Source organism: Typopeltis vanoorti, chromosome 14, assembly GCF_054136105.1.
Source record: "Typopeltis vanoorti isolate ZY-2024b chromosome 14, IOZ_Tvanoo_1.0, whole genome shotgun sequence".
Classification (NCBI taxonomy): Eukaryota; Metazoa; Arthropoda; class Arachnida; order Uropygi; family Thelyphonidae; genus Typopeltis; species Typopeltis vanoorti.
The window spans coordinates 75206357-75226407 of NC_143562.1; the positions used below are offsets into that span (position 1 = coordinate 75206357).

General features: G+C 35.4%; 1 protein-coding gene across 5 annotated transcripts in view; it reads left to right on the forward strand.

Annotated features, from left to right (window-relative positions):
- LOC150099675 (perilipin-2-like) overlaps window positions 1-18722 on the forward strand; it is a 144943-nt gene extending 126221 nt beyond the window's left edge. For all 5 annotated transcript variants that reach the window (XM_090403669.1, XM_090403670.1, XM_090403667.1 and 2 more), the window contains exons 9-10: window positions 14465-14587; window positions 18604-18722. In XM_090403669.1, coding sequence (XP_090259795.1) covers window positions 14465-14587; window positions 18604-18624 — 144 coding nt within the window. In that variant the 3' untranslated portion in view covers window positions 18625-18722. The remainder of the gene's footprint in view (window positions 1-14464; window positions 14588-18603) is intronic.
- Window positions 18723-20051: the final 1329 nt, after the last annotated feature.

Sequence of the window (20051 nt, forward strand, 5' to 3'; positions counted from 1 at the left end):
ACCTAAGGTGTACCCCATGGATCAGTCCTTGGTCTATTATTGTTCAATCTTTACATTAATGGAAGGATATGACAGATTACATACAACTGTTTGATGAATTGTGGGTATGTGAAAATGGTTATCAGTGCAATGTTAGTAAATGTAAATTGATGCAATTTGGCATGATGAGATATCCAATGTCATACTATATTTGGTGGGATTATGCTAGAAGAAACTGATCAGGCTATGCAACTCGGAATTTTAGTACATAAGAAGTTGAAGTTCAAGCGCCATATAGCAAAGATCGGAAGTGCAACTCGGAGAATAGTTGCAATGCTGAAACAAACCTTGACATGTGTCATTTTTTGCTTCTTTACAAGACCTTGATACAACCTCATTTGGATCATTGTGCAGGTCTGGTCTCTTCATTTCCATGGTGATGTTAATACAGTAGAGAGAGTGTAAAGAAAAGTGTGATAATATTGAGATTGTGGAGTACAGGTTATGAAGACAGATTGAGAATTTTGCACTGCAGGCACTAGCAAACAGAGAATGAGGGGTAATATAATTGACTTACAAACTGCTGAAAATAATAAAAGACATGAGTAGATGGCATTTTTCATTTTATGGAAGGTGGGGAGAGGACAAGAGGGTTTCCATAGAAGTTGAGAACGAATGCAATCAAGGAGTGAGGTGGAGAGTGAGAGCGAGGTTTCTCCCTTATGGAGTGATGTAGGAATGGATTGTTTTTGTAGGTTGTGAGTTCAGGCAGTGTGAATGAATTCAAGAAAAAGAATGATAGCTGGTGCAGATGATGTGGCCTATCTTGATGAGTCTCTAACTCACTGGATGTCTCTCACTAGCAAAACAAGAAAGAAAACATAAGATATCAAAGCAAACATCAGTTTTGTTTGTATTTATTTAGAAAATATTTTATTCTTTAATCGTTCCCTGTACTTATAAATGGAACTCTACATAAAAGAAAACTGCATCATAATTTAATATTGAGGCTCTGAATCCATATATAATTCTTTTGATTTAAATCAAAAAATGTCCATGTAGAGAGATAAAAGAATACTAAACAGTTAAATGTTAAAAATATGTTTGATGGTCTGTGCTAAATTTCCAGTCACAGTTTGGAGTGAGTTCATTTGTACATCTTTGCATGTTCATGTTCTCATCAAGTTAGGTGTAAACCTCATGTATCTTGGAATGTTAGCCCCTTAGCCTGGTTGGATCAGGAATAGAAGTGTGGTTGGGGGGGGGGGTTCTTGCTAAAGTTTCCCAGGCTACTAAGATATCAAAGGCCTTGTGCAACATTTGACAGCTGTCTCCAGGCAGGTCATGTAAACCTGCCTGAAAACAGCTCAGTTAATCAATAATGACCATTGAAATACAGGGTGGCCATAAAATAACTTTCCCTCTTTGGAGGCATCTGTAGCTAAAACCAATAAACAGAATGAGACCAAATTTTATATTGAGACTTTTGAAGGCATGGGGAGATGATTTTCGCGAAAAAAAATATTTAGTACCAAAAGTTGCCGGTAGGGGAAATTTTGGTGCTGGCAGAGCCGAAAACAAGCGGATAATTATATTCAAGGCAGATAAAATGGAATAATAACATTTCAACAGTGTGAGCGACAGCTGCATCACTCATTCCAGCTGGATATGTGGCGTGTTACAATGATAATAAGAATAATAATTATTAAACTAAAACAACAACTTGCGAGAGACACAGAAATTAACGTAGTGATTGAACTCGCAGGAAATAATGCTTTATTCATCAGAATCAGGGTCCCCTGGACCACATTGCTGCATTGCAGCAAAGACAATGTTTGGACACCATAATTTTTATGCAGGACGGAGACGGTCACACTTTGAACGTTCAGTACAGTGCCTTTTACGCCAGCATTTCAGTAATGAGAGGGTTATCAGTCAGTTCTTTCTGATGGCATGGCCGCCTCGATCCCCAGACATCACTCCATGTGACTTTTGGCTGTGGGGGGTATTTGAAATCCATTGTGTATGTTGGTGGAGTTCCCAACTTGCATGTCTTGAAAGAGAACATAAAACGGGCTGTTATGAACATCCAATCCAACTCCTTACCGCTCAGCTGTAGAGCATGTCGCACACTGGATGCAGTTCGTTGTACACAAGAAAGGTCAGCACATTGAAAATCGTGTACGTAGTCCAGGGAACCCTGATTCTGATGAATAAAACATTTATTTCCTGTGAATTTAATCACTACATTAATTTCTGTGTCTCTCTCAAGTTGTTGTTTTTTAGTTTAATTATTATTATTATTATCATTGTAACGTGCCACATATCCAGCTGCAATGAGTGACGCGGCTGTTGCTTACACCATCAAAATGTTATTATTCCATTTTATCTGCCTTGAATGTAATTATTTGCTTTTGTTTTCGGCTCTGCTAGCGCCAAAATTCTCACTATCGGCGACTTTTGCTATACTAAATATTTTTTTCGTGGAAATCATCTCCCCCATGCCTTCAAAAGTCTCGATATAAAATTTGGTCTCATTCCGTTTATTGGTTTTAGCTACAGATGCCTCCAAAGAGGGAAAGTTATTTTATGGCCACCCTGTATATTTATTTAGATCATACCTGTTTTTCTTCTAAAACAAGATAATAATTTGTACGCAGCCTAATTTAAGTAAAATATTTTTTTTTCATGTATTCTTTAATATTAGTTCCCATTTTTCTTCTGGAAACCTCATCCTTGAGTGCAAAAAGTTTATTACTTTCTGGTTTGCTGCATTTAACTAGAACATGTTTGCTGCATAACATCAAACTGTTCTATTTCTTCAGGAGAAACTCGCTTTTATCTGTACCACAACTTAGCTTCCTTTAAAAGAAATTCATCTGTTACTTTTGGGATAACTGTTTGTTTCTCTCATAACACTAATTTACACTTTTTTGTCTTAAGAATTCCTTTAAACTACAGTAGCGAACAAATTAATCCAAACAAGCCCAAATTTTTGTCAAGTTTTGGTTTTGGCTTTAGTTCACTATTTTGGTTGAGTTCAGCATGTTTTAGCTGTTTCTACGATGTTTGTTAATAATGTAAAGAAGTTGACATTCATAGTGTTTTATTCATTTTGTGTAGATATAAAATGGATACATCTCCAAGAAAGCGTTCAAAAATAATTACTGTTTCTCAGCAGACATCCATGACACAAAGACAAATTGTCAATGAGTGTGGTGTTAGTTTGGGTACTGTTAATGCAATTTTAAAGAGGCTTAGGGAGACGGATACATTTTTTTTTTTTTTTTTTTTTCTCCTGACAGAAAAGAAAAATGTGGGCAAAAAAGGAAAACCACTTAGTCAAGATCGTTTACTAGTTAGAAAAATCAAAATGAATCCAAGATTGTCTGGTGTAGACTTAGTGACTTGGCAGCTAGTGGGATTAATGTTTCTGACATGACAGTCTGGCGAAGATTGTTGGAAGTAGGAAGGACCACCCACAGACCAAAAAAGAATAAACTGTTGATGAAGGCTATGCAGAAAAAGAGGCTCCATTGGGCAAAAGTCTACAAAAATTGGACTGTTGAATAGTGGAAGAAGGTCATATTCTCAGATGAGAGCCAGTTCTTTGTCCAAGGAGAGAGAATACTTCACAAATCAGCAGCTGAGAAGACTTCTCCTCCCACTTTCAACAAGCTCCTAAATACTCAGCTTAAAAAGATGTTCTGAGATTGTTTCACACATGACAGTCCAAGATCGCTTGTGCCTGTTGATGAAAAGTGACCAATACATAAAAATATATTTGAGAAAAGAATAGTTCCACAGATCCCAAAAGACAAAGAGCTCATCTTTCAACAAAATTTAGTTCCATGCCACACTTCAAAAAAAAGTGAGAGTTCCTCAAAAATCACAGCATCCAAATTTCTTTACTGGCCTGATACTCTCCTGACATTAATCCAATAGAAAACTTGTGGGCTGTAGTGAAAAAGAGATTATTGAAAATTGAATTGTGATACAGAGGATAACTTAATACAATCCATCATAAAAGTATGGTTTCCAAAATTAAGAAAAATGTGTTCCATGTTGGTAGAGACCATGCCTAAGCAAGTTAATGAACTTATTAGGAACAGAGAAGCAAATAAATTATTAGATAAAGTTGGAGTTTAATTTTTATATTTCTTTTCTTGCAAAATTAATTTTTTTTTTCAAATGTGAGTGTTCAGATTAATTTGTTTGCTACTATGTATTTCTCCCCTAAATTTCCAACTTTCCAGAACATATTCTCTGTTCTATTATTCTCTCTCACTAATTCAGCTTCCTCTTTGGAGGTGCAACCTTTGTACACACATGCACTGCTGGTTGGTGTGACAAGCAACATGGCAGTGAAACAAAAGTAAAACCATGTCCTGTTGAAAACAAGACTACAGTTCTTTAATGGCATGAAAACATCATTGGAAAGGTCAATATTTTCTTCTGAAGTTTATTATAGAAATAAAAAAACTAAATTAGAGGTTGAGTCCTTTTTACAAATAAATATCACAATTAAGCAGTTTGCAACAAAAGATTTCTTATATGTAACATTTAGTAATGGTATAAATATTATTTCTGGAAATTTTCCATGTTACTCCTCTAATACTTATGGCTATTTTGCCTGTTTTCATAAGGAGTATTCCTTGTGTTACATCACTGGCTTTTTTTCATTAACCAGTTAAATTAAAATATTGATATGTATTTTGAAAACATAAATTGAAAGAAAAGTAATATAAAAAGAATAATTTTATAAAATCCTCAAGATTAACTTTTTATGGAAAGGCATCAGATATATATTGATGAAAAGAGTGTGTGTGTGTGTGTGTGTGTGTGTGTGTGTGTGTGTGTGTGTGTGTGTGTGTGTGTGTGTGTGTGTGTAAAACTGAACTTTAAACCATTTAGGACTACCATTTGAATAAATATAAGCACTTTTTTTCAAAAAAAAAAGTGGGGGGAGGGGAAGCTAAACTAGAGATAAAAATATATGGAAACTAAAAATCCAGAAATAAAGATATGTGGACTCAAAACCAAAAAATACATAGTAATTTCATAACAGTTTTGTATCAAGGATGAACTGCAAAATTTAAAAAGGAGAATGATAAAAAAATGGGAGTACAGGGTATGAGCCGTATCATCTTCAGAGTTCATGGGCAAAGTGGAGTCTGTGTCATGTCAGCTTTATATTTGCATCAGATTTTTCTGTGTTGCTTTCTATTGGTGGGAATGTTGGCTTAATTTGCATTTTGTTGTGCTTCCAACTCTTAGATATTACATCCACTGCCCTTATGTAATCTCAGGGTTGGAAGCTCCACACTTCAAATGATAGTCCTTATAAATGGTTTATAGTTTATTTTAATGGTAAGGTTCAGTTACTGAGCAACCACAGATGCAAGACCACTCAACACTTCTGCACGTCACAAGGCGGATCCATCATTCCGATATTTGTAGGATGAGTGTTTATTATTATGCATCGGAAAATTAGCTTTTCTTTTATGAAATTCTAGTTTTTAAAGTGGTAATTATTTTGCTTGTACAACAGTTGGAAAAACTTTAATGTATAAAGCACTTGATTTCTCATGTTGGTAACAAATTCATTCATTGCCTTATTCCTTTCTCCTCTTCAACATGAATTGACTCTTCTTGGCACATTGTCAGCCAAGGGTCTCAGATCTGTGGTCGGAAGTATGTACGCAAGAAGTAATGTTGATAGAAAACACAAGTTTTTAATTAAAAATTGTAATTTCTTATTGATTCATAAAGTATACAGTATAGGGTTATGTATGGAATAGCATATCGTATAAATGGCCTCCACGGCTTTGCTGGCACATACGCACTCTTTTGTCAAAATTTTCCATGGCCGTTTTGCATAAATGTGGCTGAATTTCATTGATATACCGCTCAATTTCCTCCTTCAAGGCATGGGTGGTCGTGGGCTTGTTGGCATAAACCTTAGACTTCAAAAAAACCCCAAAGAAAAAAAGTCCATGATCTGAGTGGCCAATTCTGATCACCAAAACAGGAAATTACACGACCAGGAAATGACTCGTGCAGTAATTGAATTGTTTCTCGGGCTGTATGGCATGTGGCACCGTCTTGTTGAAACCACATGTCGTCCACATCCATATCTTGCAATTTAGGCACAAAAAACTGGATTATCATGTCGGGATAGCAAGCACCATTAACTGTTATTGCCTTACCAGCCGCATTTTCGAAGAAGAATGGACCGATGATGCCTCCAGTCCAAAATCCGCACCAAACAGTGACGCATTGTGGATGCATTTGTTTCCCAACAATCACTCGTGGATTTTCTGAACCCCAAATGCGACAATTTTGTTGATTAACGAAGCCATCAAGATGAAAATGAGCCTTATCAAAATTTGCGAACTGTAGCTGCCAAACCTTCATTATTTTTAAAATATTGCTCAACAATGAAAATGCGTTGTTCTTTCGTGTAGCGCTCCATTTTTAATAACCCTGAACTGTCAGCTGTCGCACTCTTTTTTTTTTTTTTCTCCTCGTTGGCAACACTTTACCGCACAAATGGTGCTAAATTTAAATCTTGCGTGAATTTTGGGACACCCTATATATATACTTTTTATCAACATATTTCTGATACCTTTCCATAAAATGTTAATCTTGAAGATTCTATAAAGGTATGTCAAAAAATTATTCTTTTCTGTATTACTTTTCTTTTCATTTATGTTTTCAAAATACATATCATCGATGTTTTAATTTAATTAGAGTAAAAAAGCCAATGACATAATACAAGGGGTACTACTCCTTATGAAAAAGGCAAAATAGCCATAAGTATTAATAATTTTGTAATGGAATTTATGATTACAAGAAACAAATTCATTTTACATTTAGGAAATGTTTACATGTAAGATAAAACAAAGTTATCCTTTTCTTTTTATTTAAAATTGGCCATATCTAAAATTTTTTATTGAAAAAAAAAAAGATGTAAGATAATCTAATATCACTAAGCTAAATAGTTATTTTTTTTATGTATTTGTAGGAGTATTTATAAACTTTTGTAAATCTTTTAATGTGTAACATCTATCCAGTATTTATTAGTGTTACCAGTGACTCTTTATCTCTCCATTCTGGTTTTCTTTGTATCAGCTGAAAATTAGTATTGTTATTATTATTCAGGCTTCCATGGAGTCAAAAGACTCATTGTGGGAGGTCCTTCCTAGGAAACAGTCTATCATTCCACTGCTTAACCTCACTGACCATTCTTGCTCTCACCACTATATCAGGTGGTGAGGGCAAGAATGGTGAGGTTTAGTAACTTTTGAAACTTCCAGAGATGGCCCCTTGTCATCGCTCCTTCCTGCAGTTCAAACCAAGTGAAAGAACTCCCCAGTGTCAACCCTGTAATTACCTCTTAACAGTTTAAGTCTCAATGATATCACCCTTCCTTCTATCTACCAAACCCTGCAGTCCACATTCTCCCAGCCAATCCTCATAACTAACATTGTACAGTCCTGAAACCACCTTTATCTGCTTCTGTACCCTTTCCACAGTTAATTTATCCACTTCAAATCCTGGGGACCAAATTTGAGAACAATAGTCTGTGTGGTCTGATCAGGGCCTTATCCAATGAAACAATAACTCTTTTATCTCTGCAGGTCAGCGTCCTTTTCAGTATTGCAGCAATCCTCTAGGTTACCTTCACTACCTTTGCAATATGTTTCCTGAATTTCATATTTCTGTCAATCATCGCCCTCAGATCTCTTGTCTCCCCTACTTCCTCCCACTGATGTATCCCAAACTTCAAGACTTTACATTTTGCAGCATTAAACCAACATCCCAATTCATTTGCCCATCTGTCTACTTTATTCAAATCCTCTTGCAAGGCTGCCACATCTGCACTATTACTAATAACACTTCCCAGCTTCATTAAAATATTATCTGCATCTGCAAACAACTGAACATCCCCTTGCAATCCATTGACAATATTATTGATATAAAAGAAGTTAAACAATACAGGTCCCAATACTGAGCCTTGTGGAACCCCACTTGTAACCTTCTTTCTCCTTGATATTGTCCGACCATACACAACTCTCTGGTACCTATCAGAGAGTTGTGTATGGAAGGACAGCCATTTCTGAATCCAGTTGACTAACCCGACATCTAAACCCATGTGCTGCAACTTAAATATCAGCTTATCATGTGGCATTTGCTTTTGCAAAATCCAAAAAAATGGCAGTATATGCCTTTTCCTTTATCAACTGCTCTTTTCACTTTATTATAAAAGGCAGTCATATTACTAAAGCAAGAGCATCCCTTAACAAATCCATGTTGATTCTCACAGATAACATTACCCTCATCTTCCCAATGCTGTATATGGTCTCTCACTAATTTCTCCAAGATCTTAACAACTACTGATGAAACACAAGCTGTGTTTCATCAGCAGACTGGAAGTTTCTATAATTAGACACTTCCAGTCTGCTACTGCCCTTAGGCAATGGCACTAACTTACCTTCCTTCCATTCTTTGGGTACCTTTCCTGTAGCCAAACTTTCATTGAAAAGCCAGGTCAACAGAGCTGTCAGTTCTTTAGCACATTCTCTTAAAACCCATGGTGAAATACCATCCAGTCCCACAGATTTACTGACATCCAGAGTACTCATTATTTGGAACACACTCTCCTCTAAACCTTGAACTCTCCTATCCCTTTAGTATTAAAAGTTATTTCTCCAGGATGAAATACTCCAATAAGTTGTTCATTGAACAACTCCACCATGTCCTCTACATCAGTCACTATTCCCATTTTTATCCCACAATGTCGTCCTTCCACAATCATTTCTCCTCCTACTGGCCACATAGCTAAAAAAATTCCCTAGGATTTTCTTTGGCTCTTAGGGCCAATCGCTTCTCATATTCCAATTTTGCCTTCCTTACCATACTAGTCGCTCTCCTGGCCTGAGTCATATTCTTCATGCATCTGCTCTTCACTCCTCTCCTTATATCTTCCATAACCTCTTTTTCATCTGCAGTTCTTGTTTGATATTGTCTGTCATCCACTTTACACGAAATTGTGTCCTCTTCTGGACTCATGGAATATAGCTTACTATTGCTGCTAACAAATATTCCTTCACAATTTGCCAACCACTAATGATATCTCGGCCTTCCAACTCCACTCTCCATGGAACTGCCCCAAGTTGATATCTAAGACTATTATAATCACCTGCCTTATAATTCCACATACATTCCCTTTTCTTTGATACTCCTGCATGTCTGTTCATCTTCCAAGTCAAAACCACATGGTCACTCTCTCTCTCTCTCCAACTGGGGGAGAGATGTCATCTCAGTTATTATCAGCTCTTCTAATGCTATGACCAAATCCAAAACTCTTGAACTTCTTGTTGCCTAAGACATTTGTCCCTCAAGAATTCCAGAAATTCCATTCCCTTATTACTACATGCATTTTCCTCTTCCCAGTTTATACTGCTGTAGTTAAAATCTCCCATAACAATCATCCTTCTTGCACTTGCCAAGCTGAACTGCCTAAACATCTCCTTGGCTTGTAGCAAGACCCCACTAAATATCCTCTCTTGCCCACCACTACCTCACGCTATATGCTTTCAAAATCATTATGGTCACTTCCTTCCAAAGCCTTCACTCAAAGAGTACATAAGTCATCTTATAATAAGCAGTACTCCACCACTGTGTTTACCCTTCCTATCCTGCCAAAAAATGCTGTACCCTGCTACTTCTATTCCTGTTATATCATCTTCCATCAACCATGTCTCAGAGATCCCAATAATCTTTGGCCAGGCTGTTGCTATCAGTGACACCAATTGATCTCCATTATTCTGGATACTCCTGGCATTAGTGTAAAGCATAAAAATGTCACTGTTTCTATACCTATTGTTATCCCCTCCAGACTCCACTGGACTCAGTGTCACCTGATGTAGTCTCCATCTTCCAAGCATCCATTCCTACAAGAGGCCACCCCTGCTACCATCCACCCTGGGAATTCTAGTTTTCCTGCATTGACACACCAACTTGTTCAGGAAATAGCAATTTCTCTAGATGCATACATCCTTCCTCATTCAAATGCAAGCGGTGTCACATACAGTTCTTTTCTGTCCTTAAATGCCCTTCCAAGCATCCACATATTCCAATCCTCTCTTCTGTCATATTCTGGCTATTATGATATTCATTATTACTGCTCTTCTGCTCAGCTTGTCATTATCATACCTGGGCAACACACACGCACACTATCTTTCCTCTCTGTGTTTTCTTTTGTACAATGTCAAGCATGAATCTTGGATCTCTCTCTACCTAATTTACATCATCTCATCCACTCTTTTATCCCAGTTAATTGCCATTGCCACACTTTCTATCGTTCCTCCAGGCAAACACTCCTCTGGCATCCTATCCTGCACACCATGACTCCCATAACTCTCCTTCTCGCTCCTACTCTGAATGACTTTAGACTTCTAAAGATAATTTAGAAGCTATTTCAGCTTCTAAATTATCTTTAGAAGTCTTTCTTACCTCTTAATTGTCTACCTGTGTTTGGAATCCTTTCCTCATCTTCCTTTAATATAGTGGTCTCCAAACCATGTACCTTTCCCCCATCATAGAAACATTTTTTGCAACAATTGTGTGTAAAAATTGTTTTATCTAAATCATATTAATACATTTTAGAACCAAGGATTTTTAAAGGTAGGTAAATATGAAGATACTTTAAAATTAATGCACTACATATTTTTAATAATATAATATTAATACAGAGTTAAATCTCATTGTTTGGAAACCACTGCTCTAACTTATTAGGCCTATTAGTCTGTCATGATTTCGAATTACTTATAACATTACTTACATTGCAATAGCACTTAATCCTATCTACATAGCCTGCTGCTCAGTCTGTCAGCTGCAAACTCACCAGAGAGTATGCATGTGTTTTTATGAGATTAAAAAAAAATTGGAGATCCAGCCACCATCCTGTATGAGACTCCCAGCTCATTAATAATTCTTATGAATGTTCTTATGAATATTCTGCCTTGTAATATAATACTTTAGAAAATAAAACAAAAAAGAAATGGGATAATTAGTTATGTTTCTCTTCTTCTTGGCTTCTGCATATTTGATAATGAATGCAGAGAACTGAAAAGGGCTCCCCTGACTTAAGATTCTTCATCTCATGATTCTTGCACCCACTATTCTATTTACAGGATTTCTGAATAAGGATTACTTGATAATTTAGAATTAAATTATATTCTAAACTGGCTATAAACTAATTCACCTTAATATTACAGAACTGTAATTCCCTGATTTAAGGTGATCTATCCATGACTCTTTTCAGTTATGACACCAGTGCCATATTTGTTCATATGATGGTTTTAGCAACATGACACTGCTGTGAATCAACCGACATGCATCATTCATTAACTCAATTTATTTACAATATTGTTTCTTGCAACCAGGGCTGTCTCTAGGAATTTTGTCGCCCCTTCCCCCTTATTTTTTGTATAGTTTATGCCAATTTTGCTGTCCCCAAAAAAACTTGCTACCACATGCAAATGCACATCTTGCACCATCGGTAGAGCCAGCAGTGCTTGCAACATTTGTTTTGGTGTTTAACAGTGAACTATAAACTGAAACTATTATTTTATTTTATTGCATTTTTATAATGGCAGAAAAATTCAAAGTAAAGGTGCTGTTGCTCCAATGAAAAGATGTGAAAAGATTGATCAAACTCGTTGGCATGTTTCCTTAAGCCAAGCTATTCAGAATAACTTTTCTTTGAGGTTGGGGGGGGGGGGGTTCATTACATGTTCTGATTACATCATTTACATGCATATATAACTGCTTAAAAAGTTATTAAACCATTATATACATCTATAAGTGGGGAGGAAGAGGGGGGGGTCATTCGCTATACAGTGGTGGTCTGGAACTGAACATGCATATGACGACATATCTATATTTAGTATTTAAGCTTATGCCAGACTGGGAGCTAATAAATTGTTGATTTCTTGAATAACCAGTATTTAAAGATGTTACCATCTGTATCTGTGACCTGTTAAGCAGAATGTTGTGTAACTAATTTGCAAAAAACTGCTAATAAATGGACTTATTATAAGGGAAGGGGGGGGGATTCATTACATTTGAAGTGGTTCATCAATAGATAGATAACATAATCTGGTTGTGCAAAGTTTTTAATGACAGTTCTGAAATTCCAGAACAGATATTTTAGAGCTAATTCAGTTAATTTATGTGGAATTGGAGAAACTTGAAAAATTGCCATAACAGCAGTTAAAAACTGTTTAAAATCAGTTTCAGCATTGTATCTGAGAATTGTTAGAAACAGAATTAATGAATAAAGAATGAAAACCTAATATCTCTGAAAGGGATACTTGTGGTGGATATAGTGTGATGGTTTGGGGAAGGGGGCCTCTCACTGGGTTGGTGAATTGACCTATATGTCTCCCCTAGCAGAACCACAAATGCCAGTAAACCCTCGATTAGTGCGTCTTTTTTTTTCGATACCCAAATTCGATTAGTGTGCCTCTAAAATTCGATTAATACACCTATATACATCTTAAAAATAAATGTTGCAGATTTTAAAAATGTCTATCTATACATTTTTATGGCTAACTATTTTAAAAAATCACTCGCCAGAATGAAATAATTTAGTTACCAATTTAAAACATTTTACAAAGTTATTTTTAATGGCATACTACACTACTTCCCTGAACACTATGTATACTATGTTCCAAATGTTTACTGCCAAAATTTATGTCATCTGCTATAGTACGCCCACAGATTCAAGACACTTCTGCACATCTTACAAAAAGGAGAATCCATTCCGATAATAGGGTAATCAATCGGTCTTCTAGGATGAGTTGTTTATTATACAGTAAATTATAATAAACATGTTGGAAAATTAACTTCTCTTTTATGATCATTGTAGTTTATAAACTGGTAACTATTTTGCATGTATAACAGTTGGGAAATTTTATCTATAAAGCACGTGATTTCGCGTGTTGGCAACCAATTTGTACGTCCTTCATTTCTTTCTCCCCTTCAATGATAACATCCAAGAGTTAATTAAATCTCATTCTGAAGAATTGAGTGATTCCTACCTGCTAAATTTAGATGCACAGTGGAAAGATCCCGAAGAATATGAAGAAAATTTAACCACTTGGTCAGCCAAAAGAGATTTCACAGAAACAATTTAAAAATATTTTTCTTACAATCAAAGTTTTTAAGCAGCAATGCTTAGAGGCTGACCCTGATGAAGAGAGAAGCAGTAAAATTTGTAGAAGAGGCAATAGGGCCATGCCATTGGTTGTATGAAAAAAAGAAACAAAATGCCTGCCAAACTACGTGAGCTCAATTCTTTGTTAAGAAGTAGAATAATAAATTTATATTCTGAATGTTTTATTGTCTTTCAGCTTCAGGGTTTTCCTTTAACTAGGCCCTGAGACATACCTTAATTCTTTTTATAAAAAAAATTAAGGTTCAAAAAAGAAATTTAAGGAATGAATTATACTTTTTCCCATAGGTTATTATATTCGATTAGTGCGTTTTCGATTAATGTGCCTGTTTTAAAGAACACATTAGGGCACTAATCGAGGGATTGCTGTAATTTAGAGATGAGATCCTGAACCCCTATGTTCATCCATATTCAGATGTGATAAAGGAGACATTTATCCTACAAGATGATGATGCTCGTCCTCATCGAGCAAAGATCATGGACCAATATCTTCCAGAAGAGACCATCTATGGACTGGTCAGCCAAATCTTCTGACCTTAATCTTATTGTGCATGTCTTCGATGCTCTAGGTCAGTGGTTCCCAACTTTTATCCACTTGTGTACCCCCTTTTAAACCCCATTTCTATAAATTGTACCTCTTGTTTTTAAATACTGACACTTTTGTTCGGTGCCTATCTTAATTTAAAATTGTTTACTTTACTTGTTTTTCCACCTACTGATTATTTTTTGTGCACCCCTAAACGGTCCAGCACTTATCCCTGGGGGGGGGGGTACGCATACCACCGGTTGGGAACCAATGCTCTAGGTAGATGTGCTGCTGTTCTCACCCCTTCCCCAAAAATCTTGAGGGACTCCAGAGCTTTGTAGGAGCAGTGATTGAGCTCCTGGACACCATTATGTACAGTATGAAACATTGTATGTACTGTTTTGCTGTAAGGAATGACCACATTCCTTATTGAGGCACTTTGACAATCTCGTTTTGATCGTTATTTTCATGTATCCATTTGTTACTGAATTAAATGATTTATTTACAATTTTTGTTGGTCTTTCATGTCTCATATCATACTGTTTTTCAGTGAAACGCATAAAAATTTATCGTACAGTTTTTAAGTTACTGTAATTTTTCTCTTTGTTCCTTAATTTATGGAAACCAGTATATGATTCGGATTATAATCAAAATTTTTATATGCACAACTCCATTTTATTCCTTTAAATAGTTGTTTCTTTATTTTTGATCAGTACACAAGTGTAAAAGAAATAACTAGCCCTGTGATAGAGCTGGTGAGACAGAAGCTTAAAGCTATTGACGACATGATATCTCAAACTAAAGAAATGATCGATGTCCCCTCTGAACCTTCAGAGGTAAGTAGTTAATTTTCAACTAAATATTTAACGCTGTAATATTTTATAATTCCTATAATTTCATTTGGGTTTCAGCATTTAAATTTTCCAAATTCTGTTTTACACACACACACACACACATAAAATTTACCCATAATTGTCCAGACACCCCTGTTATTTGAAGTTATGGAACATTCCGGGTTTGTTAATATTATAAAAACCAGTGTACAGATAGTAGGAAGCAGTATTTCATTGTAGCAGTTGAATGCAGCTGGTATGGCAACACGCTATGAACTTGGTGACTTTGAGAGAGGTGTCATCGTGGGCTGTCACATTCGTGGCATGTCCATTAGTACCATTGCTGCTCAACTGGAGCATCCAAAATCAACAAATGGAGACGTTCTGCCATCATGTGCAGGAAAATACTCAGAGCAGCCACCAAAAATGACTCGCAGGGACAGGAGGGTGTTAAAACAGGTAGCACGCACAAACCAGCTACAATCAGCACAGATCATCCTTGATGAGTTCCAGAGTGCCAGTAACACCACAGTGAGCATGGTACAAAAAGAACTCCATTTACTTGGTTTTCATGGAAGAGCAGTAGCAGCACACAAGCCAAACATCACAACAACAAACAAGGTGACTCGCCTGGCCTGGTGCAAAGAGCGTATGAATTGGACAATTGACCAGTGGAAAAACGATACTCTGGAATAATGAATCAAGGTTCACCTATTTCCAGTCTGATGGCAGGGTGTGGAGGCAGCCTAGTGAACACTTATTACCACAGTGTATTGTACCCACAGTAAAGTTTGGATGAGGAGTAATGGTGTAGGTGCATTCAGCTGGTTTGGAGTGGGACCACTGGTCGTTGTCCATGGTTCCATGAAGGCAGCTTAGGACCTTGATATTCTGGATAATCAGGTGCTGCCTACACTGTGGAGTTTTAATGGAACAGACCCTTGTTACGATCAAGACGACAATGTCCCATGCCACAAAGCTGCACCTGTTATGGAATGATATGAAGAGATGGGTGTTTAAACGACTGCCCTAGCCTGTGGAGAGTACTGCAGAGGGACGTGGAAGCTTGTAAAGCTCAGTTATGAAGCGACAAATCAAGACAGATTGCTGCAGTCGCAGCAATCCTATATCCTGAGGTGGGCACCATTGCTGTTTGTTCTTCATCTGCTGACTTCTTTCCAAGCAGTGTACATCATTATATTAATGACTGATGTAACTGAATTTTTGTAGGAATCTTTGTTTATATTCTATTGAATAGAATTAATTATTTTAAATCTATTAATATCAGTAAAGTTTAACATGTTTACTAGTTCCTAGACAGTGTTGTCATATTTGCCCATAAAGCAGAGCTATGTAAAATGAAAAACTGTTGGTTTAGGATATATAGCATACTAATGTTTACAGATCAGTTGGATATGATATATTTAAATTGCTCAGGTATAGTTAATTCAGTGTTTCATCTTTAATTTTCTCTTTAAATGTGCATATGATTAGCACATTAACATTTTCAGCATTTAATCATATGCATGTTTAAAGAGGAATGCATATGATTAGCGCATTTAAAGAGGAAAATAATATGCATGAACATAAATAGGTTATGTTTTACCAATTGACTCATATTTTCTAATGTTACAGTTGAGTTGAATAAAGGGAATGAATACATTATGTTACTGTTGGACTTTGAGGCACTTGATGGGATACCACATGAAAGGCTGTTGCATAAACTGGAGATTGTGGGATTGGAATAATAAACTGTTGACTAGGATAAGTGGATGGTTGATGGATAAATATTAGAAAGTGGTATATGGGGATGTAAATCTCCTAGATTTAAGGGGAGTAGTGGTGTACTATACATTAATGTCTAGATGGTTCAGTCTATACATTAATGATATTTGATGATGATGATTATTATTATTGGAAACTCCAAGAAGTCCTTAGACTCATCGATAGAGGCCCTAAACATCATGTCAAGAACTATCCAACATTTGCATGGTATCTATCATACTTTACTTTGAATTCATGCACAGTCATGGCACCCACAACAGACTCTGGCAACTATATCACTCATTCACTACTCATCTTGAAAATTTCCTCTGAATTAATCAATCATATCAAAAGAACTGTTTGGGATTCTCTTTAGCCTGCATTGCTAACTTCCTTCCATAATCTGTGTGGTTTTCACTGACCATTGTGAGTTCACTACCATGCATACTGGATATGTCAGATGGAAAAAGTTTTTGGTGTTTGATTTCTGTAGTAAGGTTTTCTAGATTTTCTGACCTTTGCACAACAGATATACAATGTACTGTCCATTTTAATGGGTGTCAGGTTCTATATCTAGTTATTGTACATTAACAAATTTATTACTGAATGTATATTGTTACTAAATGGATAAATTACTTAATGAAAACAAAAGGAAATTTTAAAATAGGAAGGATGTAGAAGGATCTTAATGAAGAAAGAGAGAAAGCAAAACACTGAGAATAAGTTTCTGTAATTCCTCTCATGAAAAGTTGTAAAGCTGTGGTATGCAGTGCTGTTGTGGGCTATATTAAATAGTCCAGAAATCCTCTCTTAAAAATCAAACATTCAACTTTATTGAGTAACACATCCAATTAGCATGGTTGTGGTTGACAGTTAAACTGCGGGCTATATTTAATTTTTCTTTCTGAAAGATGCACCATTTCAGCTTTACAGATAATCCCATGATACAACATTCGAGAATTATGTTCACTGAATGCCTTTAACATGTCTTGCATGTAGGCAATTGAAGTTTTGAAATGGACTCCAAAAGTTGTAAGTGTTGAACACTGGAAGATAACCATTTTATATGTTGACTTGTATTGGCTTATTGCTAGTTGATTTAGCTGACTTGACATAGTCACTGCAAGATCTATAGTAGTGGTGGCTAAATTTAAAGCTATGGTAGTACAAATTTGTTTTGCATTTGTTGCAGTATCACTGAAGTGAATGTGTAATTTTTTTGGTATTATTTTTACTTTATTTTATTTTTTTGTTGTTCTTGTTCTTTCATTGAGGGTGGTTTTAAATTAGTGACACTAATTATTTCTTTTCACATTACTGTTGAACAAAAGAACAGGGATATGCAGTGATGGAAGACGGATGCATATCTTATGTATTTCTGCTATTCACCTGGACGATTTTCCCTAATTACTGCACTGTTTAAACTTCTGGACTTCCTCTAGGCATGATCTGGTAGAGTAAGTGGCATTACTATCAGGTTCATTTGTTTATCCTCTACACCATTCTCCTTTTGACTTAAGTTCACTTTATTGCATCTTAGCAAGGCACTATAAGGTTTTGTTTCAGTGCATTTCATGAAATGCATCGATACATATTGGAATCATTCTGCTTATTCACCTATCTTTCTGTCTGTCTATTCATCTATGCTGCTCAAAACAATTAGAGGATATTTTAGTTTCTGTCTAATTATAAATTTCTGCAAATAATTATAACTATTGGTATATATACATGAATAAATATTTCTTACTTATGTTAGGGTGTAATTGATGAGATATTGTTTAAATAATCGATATTTATTACAAATTGTTACATTTGTAAATTATTTTTTATAACTTTTATAATTTACAAGAAAACCAAAATATTCCTTAATTGTTTTGAGCAATATATATGCGTATCTCTGCTTTGATTGAATAAATTTTATCCAATTTGGTATTTGAGATCTTTATTAAAATTTGTTGTGACATACCCATTGTTTAAGTATGATCATCATGTCCCAATAATGTGTAGCCGTGATTCTGCAAGTCTCAGGTTCAGTTCGAGGTAAGTACAATACAGAAATGCAAGTTTAAGTTCAGTCATGCATAATGCTTTATATATGATTTCTGATTTCAACTTAAGTCCATGTTAAAATAGAAAATATTTAATGGTATTGGATTTTGTCTAAAAAAAAGTCACTTTATGTTGCAGAATCTAATATTTTGTAATTGCCTTATTTGACCATCTTAATATTCATTTTTAATTTTCACTTATTTCAGATAGAGATGAAAGTACTGTGAAGCTGTAAAAGTTCCTGCTTTTCTTAACATTTAACACAGTATCATTATCAGTTTGTATATTTAATGTTGTTCAAAAGAGAATTTTTTTACATTTGAAATGTGTGCTTTTTTACTCTGTTTAAATACACTTGAAATCTAAAAGATTGATTCCAGATTAGAAACACTGGAGTGTGTTATTTTGAGTTGGAACTGTTTTCTAAAAGTTTCAACTGAAGTCTATAAGCTGGTCTCATAGTGGTAGTGACAGAGGCTTTCTTCCTGGCAACTGATTTTTTTTTAAATCCCACAAAATAGACTAGTCAAAAGAATACATGCAGTTTGCAAACATTTGCAGATAAAGTTAACTGCCTATCATAGCATTAATCAAGTTTATACAAAACCTGATTAAAGGTTCCATGTGTTCAGTGGCATGTAATAGGCCACTGCACCTAACAAATTAAGAGGGAAGATGATTGTATTATCCCATAGTGTGATTTAGTATATCTCAGATTATTTTTGATATGCATTTTATTGGTGCTGCTTTTTGTTCTAATCCTTGGTTCCTGTTTTGATTTTTCAGCTTCACAACAAGTAAATTGTTCCTGGTATATATTCATTGCAACAATAATCACAGTCCAACTGTATACTGATATAAAAATTTTGTATATTTAAATGAGGAAGTTATTCTGAATGTCTGGAGTAATTATTTTAAAAATATTGATAAGAGTAACAGAATGGCAATAGAAAATATTAAAGAGAAAAACTTGATTAATGCTATGATAAATAGTTAACCTTATCTGCAATGTTTGCAAACTGCGTGTATTCTTTTGACTAGTCTATTTTGTGGGATTTAAAAAAAAAATTAGTTGCCAGGAAGAATGCCTCTGTCACTACCACTGAGACCAGCTGAAACTTTTAGAAAACAGTTCCTCCTCAAGGAAGGAAGGAAGAAATTTCATCTGAAACTCAATGTAGAAAAGCAACTCAGATATTTCACCAGAAATGCTCTAACATAGATGTATATTCATAATACATAAATTTCATAATTCACATGCTGAATTCCGATGATTAGAATAGCACTCTCATAGTACTAATCTATAAAAAGGGAAACAAAACTGAATGTTAGAGAATTAGAGGAATTTCCACGACTATACAGTAAAAATTATACAAACATACTTGCAGGCCTAAGAAAAATTGCCAAAGAGAAACTTTGTGAAGAATGAGCTGGGTTTAGGCTAAAGGTTGTCGCAACCTTTAAGACTGAGGCAAGAAATCGTGGAATATAACAAAAATTGAGAGTATTTGCTTTTTAGAGCCTCCATAACTTAATTTAAATGATTGAGAGTCCTGGATTTGAATCATATTTAGAATGCAAAGAACATTTATAAGGGCTTTTTAACTGAGGGTGAATTAACCAGTCTTGTGCAGAGGTTTCCTCCCAGAAAATC